The sequence below is a fragment of the Nymphaea colorata genome, chromosome 3, assembly GCF_008831285.2.
Source record: "Nymphaea colorata isolate Beijing-Zhang1983 chromosome 3, ASM883128v2, whole genome shotgun sequence".
Taxonomy (NCBI): Eukaryota; Viridiplantae; Streptophyta; class Magnoliopsida; order Nymphaeales; family Nymphaeaceae; genus Nymphaea; species Nymphaea colorata.
This window is the reverse complement of record NC_045140.1, coordinates 7275657-7285743: the sequence shown is the minus strand read 5'-3', so window position 1 is coordinate 7285743 and position 10087 is coordinate 7275657. Positions and strand designations below refer to the sequence as shown.

Genomic DNA, 10087 nt, shown 5'->3' with positions numbered 1-10087 from the left:
GGAATCTGGAAACATTTAGATGAAAAACGAACTTCAATAATAGTAAAAAGTACAAACTAGGTGAAGAATAAATTCATATCCAAAGTAATATTTGAACTGGCATAGACAAGTACCTGATTCACGGTACATCTCATGTACCGTGGGCTGCAATTCCCTGTATCTCTGGCCACATAGTCACTTGTGGCAGGCTGCAATAGAAGAAATAAGTGTTCAGACATTGCAAGTTGCAACAAGTACAAACAGGATAAATCTCATGTTTCCCAGCATTTGTGCAAAAGAGAAAAATGTGGAGAATAATTCCTCAGACATTTCAACAAGTACAAACTACAACAAAGCAATATCATGTTTTCCAGCATATAAAGTCGCATGCAAGAGAAAAAGGTAAAAGGAAAATGATGATGCAAAAGAGCAGAAAAAGTTACTTCTACAGATAAAACAACAAAATACGAACAAATAAAATGTCATGAAAATACCGGGGAAGGTTTGCTTGATTGTTCTGACGGGTTTCAAATGTTATCATGGAGGAAGTGGGTAATGGTCGAGGCATCTGGGTTGGGTCAATTTTAGAAGCCCCTGCCATTGGAGATGCACCAACAGGAGAACCTGCTCGCGTCATGCCCAGTAGTCCAGTTCCTGGTGGATGACCCATACCAGGTGGCCCAAGAGGAACAGGTTGGTTTGGAGGAGGTGGTGCTCCAGGACTACACATTCCTGGAGCGTCTGCATACTTCCACCCAAAACTGGAACCTAGCATTTAAAAAATATATGGTAAAGGAGTGGGAAAAAGGAATATGATATTTCATCAAATAATGAAACCAGAACCGGCAATTGAATCCACACAATGATAGTTGACATGAAAAAAACACTATTTCTGAGATAAATCATGGTGACAGAAGTCACAATCAATAGATATTTACAGCAACTTAAAGAACAAATAGGAACATAGAATGAGCGGAAAGATCTTGCAGTTTATTGCAAAAATTTGATCAGAAAAACAAAGATATGAGCATCAATTACACAATAGTTACCCAATAGATAATGTTGCCTGCGACCTAAACTACAGTATCCACGGCTGAGTTCCTTACAGGTACATGTCACCTCAGTAATACATAAGTACATGATTGCATCTGTACATGTACACACGTGACACATCATAGAAGGCTAAGAAAATGTTTTCCCCACTAAGAAAAGCTATTTAGCTATACTATAATGTTAGGAATTCTTGATCTCTGAGACTCTTTCAAACAAGAGCATAACACCTAGCAGTGTAAAGGTAATCAGTGCACTAAGGCACACAACTTTTAATCATAGACGCAACCAAAACAGTGCACTAAGCCACCAAGAGCAGGCTGATAACACAGCAACAAATAGTTCAATAAAGGCACCAAGTCCTGGAAAATCTACTGTCAATACAGTAGCATATGATCCACAACAATGGCACTAAGGCCCCAGTGCACCAACGCACAATATCAAGCAATAAACAGGGCACCAAAGCCCAACAATTCATAACAGGGCATCAAAGCCCAACAAGAATCACACAGCTGAATGAAAGAGAATTTCTATTCAAGAATGAAGAAAGGGCTGTGAAACAACCTCTTTTAAGAATATGTTACAAGGGGTTTAAATAAGACAGCGAAGAGCTGTTGGAGAACCCAACAGAGTCCAATATCTCTTACAAAGGAATAAAAGACAAAAATGAAAATAAAATGGATATGAACGTAAAAAATACAACAAACATTCTACACATGTATATATCAGACTACATATACGTATGTATATAAACCTGAAATATATATGTGTACTTTATATATTCTAACATATAAACCTAAGTGTAGTGACTAAACCAGACTACCATTTACTGAAACCCAAAAAGAAACTGAATTGGTCATCGAGTTGCAATGAGATTAACCTCAGGCTTCATAGAGGCTGACTACACCCAGGCATAAATGATGTATGCACATACATGGGCAAAGCTGAATTTTAATGGTCAAAAGAAAGAGAACAAGAGATCAGCTATGATAAAAGAATAAATGACAATTACACAGAACATTTAATAAGATTAATCTATGTAATTTCTACCTAGTGAAAGTACAAAACTTTCTACGTAAGAACATTGAGCAGGGAGCATGTACTTCAAATTTTTTATCTTCCTTTACAATCAAGCATGGTAGCAAGCAAGAAATTTGTAACTTGACCAAATAATATTTGTTTATTCCAGCAACTTCCTCACCCCTTTAGCAGCGTAAGCTTATTTGTCCATAAAAAGATAAACTAACCTAACCTAACCTAATGAGAACTTTGGAGAACACATGACACAAATGGATGTGTTTAGAATTCCAGAACTCCAAATGAGGTTGGGATAATAGTCACAAACATTGATCCTGGTGAGGCTAAGTCTTATGATATGAAGGATACCCAATTCTCCTTAGATGATTCTAGGAACTCTTCAGAACCAGTACACAAACAATCATTTTCAGTAAGAAGTCCAAAATTCCGAATGAGGCTGTGTCCACAATCACAAACAATGGTCTAAACTGATGCAACATATCAGGACTTGATATTTTTCTAATAGATCTAGTAAAACATGTCACTAAAGCTTTAAAACTACGGAAAAAATAAGTAGGGAAAAAATGGAAATGTTATTTATTAACGAATAGCAAATAAATGAAATTTTCACAATAATATTCTAATAATGTCGAGATACTATAAGAGATACTAAATTTCATGTATTTTCAATATCTTGCGAGACTTTAACATTTGTGCTTTCTAATATCTCATGATTTACAACTTACAGTTAACATTACTATATGATTATATGAACAACAATAAGACCAACTTGTCTGCGCCAATGCAACACTAGGTTGCTACAGGTGCAAGAAAGGACACAAAGGGTTAAGAGACCGACCAGATATAACTGTCACCTTATTTGAGTAATAGGCTATGCTGCTAAACGCATTAGGCAGAGCCTAGGGATTGAGTAAAACATAGAACCAAGGCACTTGCGCCAAAACAAATAAAACAAAAATAAAACGCAACATTAGATTTTATATACAGTCACATATATAGACACATCATAATACTCATATATACTCAATTTTTTTTCGTGAGTCCTTTTGACATGGGCCCTAACCTATCCACAAGCTTCAAAGCCCCAGCAACCTAGCGACGGCCACCAAGCTCTCCCCAGGTCACGTGCTTGTCAGCTGTTGGAGAAATTTGTCTGCACATCAAATTTGTGGCCGCATTCACTCTACTCGAATCAACGTCCTGTGTCAAGCAAGGCCAACAATAACAATGTGCATCTATGGTGATATGTCCTACTGCCTTGCAGCACGCAAGCTGATCCCATGCACCAACTGCCTCACCTTTGACTTCAGGTCCTGAGTGTCAAAAGAATCCGTCAATGTTTTCTTGCAGCACGGCCTCACTCAACCCAGCACAGTTGGGAAGGATAGGATTTCACTCATCCCATCAATAAACCCCATCCCAAAAATAGTAATGTTGCAGCAACCATTAGTAACCCCACCCCACCCCCCACCTTTCCATTCTGTCTTGGGACATGTGTTGAAGTATCTTTCCATGAGTAGGCTGCTACTGCAATGACCCAGAACTGCTGCCACATACCACACGACCCCATCATCCCACTGCTTACCACACATCTCTTGGGCTCCCTCAACCTAAACCAAGGTTTTGGTGTTCGCTCAGATCAGTAACCCTCTAGGATCATAAGTTCTCAGTCCGAACCTGGATCCACCTAAAACTTGGACTGAGTACCCAAACTTATTTGAATATCCAACCTGCAAAAACTTGGTTAAGCCAAGTTGGAAGGCCATGACCCTGGCCAAGACAATGTGTCATGGAATGGAGTTCATCAGTTTTTCCTTGGAGGGCCCAAGATCCTGCTTAAGCAGGTCTACCACTGGTAAGGCCCACATCATCAGGTGTCCCAAGTGAAGTTCAAGACATTTTGCATAAAAACAGCTAGCTAGGTGAATGACCAAGCTTGGGGACCTAGCTGCTAAGCAAGCCTTTGACAACAGAGCCAGTAGGGTATTGAATCAAAGACATTCAAATTGGGTCATACCGAAGACAAAATTAGAGTGAATTTTTACATGTAATTAGGTTTAGAGTCTTTAGACATTTAACATCTTCAAATGGAATTATAGAGAAGACAAAAATAGATCTAATTTTTACATGTAATTAGGTTAGACATGTAACATCAAGTTCAGTACCAAAACAAATTTTCTCATTGAATTTGACCAAGTGGATTTGGAATCAAATCAAATATTAGACTATAAGCAATAAAGCAGACCATCAACTTCATAACACAATGGCACATGAACCCTGTTGTATGGAATGCAAAACTGCAAATTACACCCACCAAGCTCAAAAGCATCTAAACTAATGGCTCTGAACCATGATACCAGAAGCATACATAATCAAATTTTCCTTAAGCTAGAAAACAAATGGTCTAAGTCACAAGGATATGCCAAAAATGGTGACGCACCCGAGTCAACGCGGATGCGGCCCGACAATACACCCAACTTGGTTTGACCGAGTCGGGTGTGGCTGGCAGCGCCCAACTTTTTTTTTTTTCTTCTCCATCTTTTTCCTCTTCCTTTTTTCCTCTCCCTCTCCTTCCCCCTTTTCCCTTTGTTTCTCTCTCTTTCCCTCTTTCCTCTGGATATGTTTCGCATGATTTATTTACCATTTTAGTAAATTCAATTACTTTATAGCATGGTATAAGATTTAAATATTTGGTAGCACAAAATCCACAGCCATGAATTCATAGATATGGGGCAATTCAAATGGTTGATTATGTAGTTTCGCTTGCATAATGACATACCCTCATAAATTGTGGTGCAGTACAAAAATAGTTAAGCGTGTTAAGCACATGCATCATTGTGCATTTGGGCAATACAACCAGATTTTGTTTACAGCAAAAAAGTAACGAAAATTAGGCACCCATTATAGAAAGTCCATTCAACTCTTTTCATTTTGCATCTTTGCTATCAAATGACAGCTTGAAACATCAGATGGAAAATGCTTTTACCCTGAGTAACATGCAAGTCAATTGCAGTAACTGCACCTGCCCACTCAGGTGCAATCAAACCCTATAGAATTAAGTTACTAAAAAAAAGGTTTATCCTTCTAGCTTTAGGGCTCAATTTCTTGCTCCCAAAATCACCAGAAGCTTCATTTTCATAAGTCCCTTCTCCCTCTCCATCTCTTTTTGTGTTTGGGTTTCCATGACTAACCAGCAACAGCAAGAAGACATCTGGCAGCAACAACCATCCATTTCCATCTCTTTCTCTCCCTCTCTCTCTATCTCAGTTCCCTCCAATGAATTTGATGAAGACCAATCACCGAGAGGCGAGTAAGCCTGGGTACCAGGCCGGGCTGCCTCCGTGTACCCGGTACCCTGCCCGGTCTGGCCCGGGCTCGGGCCGGGAAAACGGGCTATCGGGCCCGGTTGTGCAGCCCGGGTCGGCCCGGCCCGTAAATAATTTATAAAAAATATTTGTTATTATTTTTTAAACTTAATAATGTGTATTTTATAATTGAAATATATTTTATATTATTAAAAATAATTATTTTATAATTAAAAATAATTTTTTATTATCAGGCCCGGGCCGGGCCCGATGCCCACCCCTAGAGGCGAGTAGCAATGACTTTGACAAAAAACCCCTTCTCTTCTGACAGCTAGTGGGTGGTGGTGACACCTCTCTCGCTCTCAATTTCCTCTCCCAAATTCATCGACAACTTCAACCAGCAGCTATCAGCTTCCTCTATGCCTTTTTTTGGGTGACCATCAGCCTCCCTGTCTCATCACTTCCAGCAATGGCCGATGGTGAAAGAGTCCAGCCTCCCTGTCTCATCACTTCCAGCTCCAGCAATGGCCGATGGTGAAAGAGTCCTCTTTATGGTGTTTCTCTCCAAGCACCATGACCTCACACCTTACAGCTTACGTTAATTATGACTTTCCTGTTTGCTACTGTTATAATCTGTTTTATTGAATTGTTGTTATTTTTTTAGTTTTATTTTAGACTCTGGTTTAACCTGTCTTAGTGTCTTATAATCTGTTACTAATCTGATGTTGACTTATTTTATAATACTTTACTTTTATTAATACACTCTGCTTTATAAGTATAACCTGTCTTAGTGTCTTAAAATCTGTTTTAATCTGTTCTTATTTTACTTCTAATTTGTGTGCTGTGAACTAGCTTTAGCTGACATATATAATCCATCCTACTTTATTCTGTAATCTATTTTGTATGTAACGATCTGATTTAATCTGTTTCACTTTTATTATATAATCCGGTTTATCACCTGCCTTGGTCTTTTATAATTGGTTTTTATGTTAATTTTAATCTGTTTGTAGTGAACCTATTTTAGTGAACATGGACAATTCTTTTTCAGTGAAATATTGATAGATTGATACTATGACAGCTTGATAGTTGTAAATTGTTAGGTTTGTTGTTTGTGAACTATATATGCACACACACACACACACATATATATATAAGAACCCAAGTTTTTCAGAAAACCGCTGCAGACAACACCATGCACCCATGTGGCATAGCTTCTGCCCTGTTGGGTTACCAGCAAAACAGCATTTCCAATCAAGTAATTTCTTACGCGATCCATGAACTGTGTAATATACGTCTTCTTTAAGGTCACACAAAAGCAGTTCAACTTGCGAAGAAAACTCCCAGTTTTTCCCCCAACCGCTTAATTTGTTATACGTCTAAGTAAGAAATCACATTTGTTAAAGAGTATAACACTATAAATGAACGAAAATTCCCTGAATTGAAGGCATTGACAGTAACTGACTACAAACACAACATGGATCAAGCAACAAGACTCCACAAAAACGATGAATCGAAACAGGAACATCCCAAAAAAATAGATACAATCACATCCAAACCTTATGGCTCTTTGGCAAGTACCTCTAGATGATAAATAATCGTTTCTAAAGCATGGCATTCTAAGAACCTTTGATTGTGTTTTCTCAGATGGACTCCAATCAATTCAACATCTTACTTGAAAGAGAGGCAACCATATATACCAACAAACAGCGTAAGAATGGAGAAGGCCATAAATACAAGACAAAGAAAAAGAAAGAGGGTTCATCGCCAAAAAAAAAAAAAAGCATGATTAGAAAATATAAAAACTTTTCAAAAGAACTTCGAAGTGATTCACCGGCATAAACAAGTGAATTACACAGGTGTTCACAATTCAATTTTCTTACTTGTGGAGTCTGAGCGAGCTGACTCGGCCATGGTTGGGAGCCGTACGGTAAGGACGTGGGTGGTGGTGGCGGATGCATGACTTGACTACCACCTACAAATGGCGGAGGAGGCTGTTGCATGGGAGGTGGCATAGGTTGGCTGCTACCCATAAATGGTGCTGCAGGTGCCTGCATCAACGGGGGTACGCTCTGAGTAGCTCCCAAGAACGGAGGTGCAGGCGGCCGCATAGTGGGTGAACCAGATTGGCCACCGCTGAATGGCGCTGGGGCTGCTTGCATCGGTGGGGCAACTGAAGCATGACTAGCGCCCACGAACGGCGTCGCCTGGGGCTGCATCATTGGACCCGGTACTCCTTGGCTGCCACCTAAAAATGGGGCGCGAGACTGTTGAACCTGCGGCAGGATGCCGGGAACGTTCTGACTATCAGCCATCGGACGTACGCCGGGTGGCGGCGGAGGCCCACGCGCCAAACCAGGCGGACCCTGCACGGTAGGAGGAAATCGAGATCCAGGAGGCACAAACGCTGCTGGTCCGTTACTTATAGCCGTCGGACCGCTTGACGGCGGCGAAGCGGAGAACGGGCCGGCCTAGACGCGGCCGGAGGAGGCGGCTGAGCGAACCCCATCGGTCGACCAGGCCCAATATTCCCCGTCACAAACGGCGGAGGCGACACGCCCCGAAGAGGAGGAGCGTACGTAGGTGCGTCCGTGCGAGCGATGGGCATTGGGGAGGATCCGGCGCCGGCAAAGGGCGCAGGACGAGTAACCGGCGCGTTAGGACGAGTAACCGGCGCGTTAGGGCGAGTCACGTACAGGTTCTGAATACCCGCAGCTAGAGCGTCGGGTGGCCCCTGAGGATGGCCGGGGTAGCCAGGTCTAGGTGCCGATGACGCCATAAACGGCCGATCCTGTCGAAATACCGTCGCGGACGCGCGCGATTTGTCGATAAACCAAGGATCGTCGCCCCCCGATCTAGACGAGGCCGGGGTCGTCGGAGATCAACCTCGGAACCGCAAGAAAGAAAGAAAGAGAATGAGGTGATCGGATCTGAGATATCTGATAGAGAAAGAAAAGTGGAGCGCAATTAATAGATTCGTAAGAAGACGGAAGGGAAGAAGAAGAAGGGAGAGAAGAAAGAACGAAGAACGGTCTCTATCGCTTTCTCTTCCCTTCTTCCGAACGAACGCGGGCTATGCGTAATTGAGAAACGCAAGGGTGCTGCAATTAGTAAAATCTAAAATGTATGCTAACGCGCACACGCTCACCCCCTCTCTCTCTCCTCCGTTTTCTTTTTTCGCCTCCTTTTCTTTTTGTTCGCTAAATCTGGCACCTCATCGTCCATCTAAGCCGATTTCTTGGTTTCTTGTTTTAAAACATAATTTTTTATTTACGACTCAGTAACTATCAGCTTTTCACTTTTTATGGAGCAAACATAATTTTTTATGTACGACTCAGTCAGCTTTTAACTTATTATGGAGCATTGCATAGCTGGTAAAACTGATTCATATGAACAACTCACATCACCAGTTGGTTCATATGAACAACTCACATCACCAGTTCAATTCCTATTGGCGCCGTGCTCTATCAGTTGAGTGGAGCGCATTTATTAAATTGACGGCGCACTGTCTTCTCGTATAAGTACCAAAAAAAATAGTCCTACTTAACTCCGTTTGTTAGATGTATACAGGCCAATTTGTTCAAGACTTTAACATTGTGTTATATATTTAAAGTGCATTTGAGAACCACATGTGCTCCAACGGAATCAAAATTAAGAGACCCAACTTTTGATTAATCCAAAAATGAGCTCTTAGCTTTTGAAAGTTTGCATTTCACCACTTCAGCTTATGAAATAATTTACAAGGAAACAACTCCATGACAAGAGGGTGTTGCATGTTCATACCCAAACATGCAGTCGTGTGTTTGGTGGAGATGCAAAATATCTAATTCCCATATTGCTTATGAACAAAAAAGAAGCTGCCCAAAAAATGCCCTCAAACCCTATTACATTGCATGGTTTGGCATAATGTTTCGTGGACATAGACCTATCTTGGCAGAAAAGTTGATTTGATTGTATTTGGACCATTTGAATGAGGCAGTTGTGGAGCCACATATAGGCTGGTGTGGGCAACTAGTGCCTCAGTTTTCCTTCAGATTTACATTAAGGTCTTGTAATATTTACTTTTGTTATATATGTAAATGCTCATTCAGATATAAAAGTTTGTAAAATAGTGACTTCTCAAAAAGTTTTGTTGTCTCCGCCACTGAGCGGGGGCCATGTTAATCTCTCTACATCGTTTCGATTTTATTGGATTCTCCAAATAGACAAATTGATTGCATTGGAAAGTTGACATGTATTAGTGAATAAGATGATAGAGCCTAAAGAAAAAGACAGGCCAATTCATCAAATCATTGGACACAACAAAAGAAGCCACAAAGAAAGAGAGAAAAAAAAAATTATAGTTGGAAGTAATGCTGAATAAATAAACTGGCAAACAAATTGACTGGAGTCACTATCAAGTAAGAACCGCTTTATGTCATCATGTTTGTTCAAAGACAATATGCTTATGCTCAAAAACCATGCTTTGTAGTGTCGTATTGTTCTTTCATGTTCAAAAGTTCGTATCAGCAGCCTCATAGTTGGATATATTAAACAAACATTTGAACTTGTAAAATTGTTATGGAAGCAACAATGCCAAAAAAAAAAAACAGAAAAACAAATTGGTGAAAATCACTATCAAGCAACGACCTCTTTATGTTGTCATGTTTTGTCCAAAAAATCGAATGTTTATACTAAAAAACCATGTTTCATAGTGTCATATTGTTATTGCATGTTCA

The 10087-nt window shown here is 40.4% G+C and overlaps 3 protein-coding genes across 4 annotated transcripts in view; 1 reads left to right on the top strand and 2 right to left on the bottom strand.

Annotated features, from left to right (window-relative positions):
- Positions 1-10087, top strand: part of LOC116250092 (protein transport protein Sec24-like At4g32640) — a 191305-nt gene that overhangs the window by 164643 nt on the left and 16575 nt on the right. The window lies entirely within an intron of this gene.
- Positions 481-8483, bottom strand: LOC116249633 (uncharacterized). 2 transcript variants are annotated; one of them, XM_031622802.2, is made up of 2 exons: positions 7253-8483; positions 481-747 (listed from the first exon to the last, which is right to left on the bottom strand). In XM_031622802.2, the coding sequence occupies exons 1-2, from the start codon at positions 7682-7684 to the stop codon at positions 613-615; spliced, it is 567 nt and encodes a 188-aa protein (XP_031478662.1). In that variant the 5' UTR covers positions 7685-8483; the 3' UTR covers positions 481-612. The 2 variants fall into 2 exon arrangements, with proteins under 2 accessions (XP_031478662.1, XP_049932956.1); XM_050076999.1 differs by lacking the exon at positions 481-747 and adding an exon at positions 2754-3380.
- Positions 7792-8148, bottom strand: LOC116249997 (U1 small nuclear ribonucleoprotein C-1-like). The gene has a single exon (XM_031623313.1). It carries the CDS (start codon positions 8146-8148, stop codon positions 7792-7794), a length of 357 nt encoding a protein of 118 aa, XP_031479173.1.

What these genes read in the sequence shown, in the direction of transcription:
- LOC116249997 (XM_031623313.1), bottom strand. Translation starts at nt 8,148, where the DNA reads ATGGCGTCATCGGCACCTAGACCTGGCTACCCCGGCCATCCTCAGGGG.
- LOC116249633 (XM_031622802.2), bottom strand. Translation starts at nt 7,684, where the DNA reads ATGGCTGATAGTCAGAACGTTCCCGGCATCCTGCCGCAGGTTCAACAG. An exon ending in AGCTCGCTCAGACTCCACAA is followed by an intron (nt 748 to 7,252) that starts GTAAGAAAATTG and finishes TTTAAATGCTAG; the next exon opens with GTTCCAGTTTTGGGTGGAAG.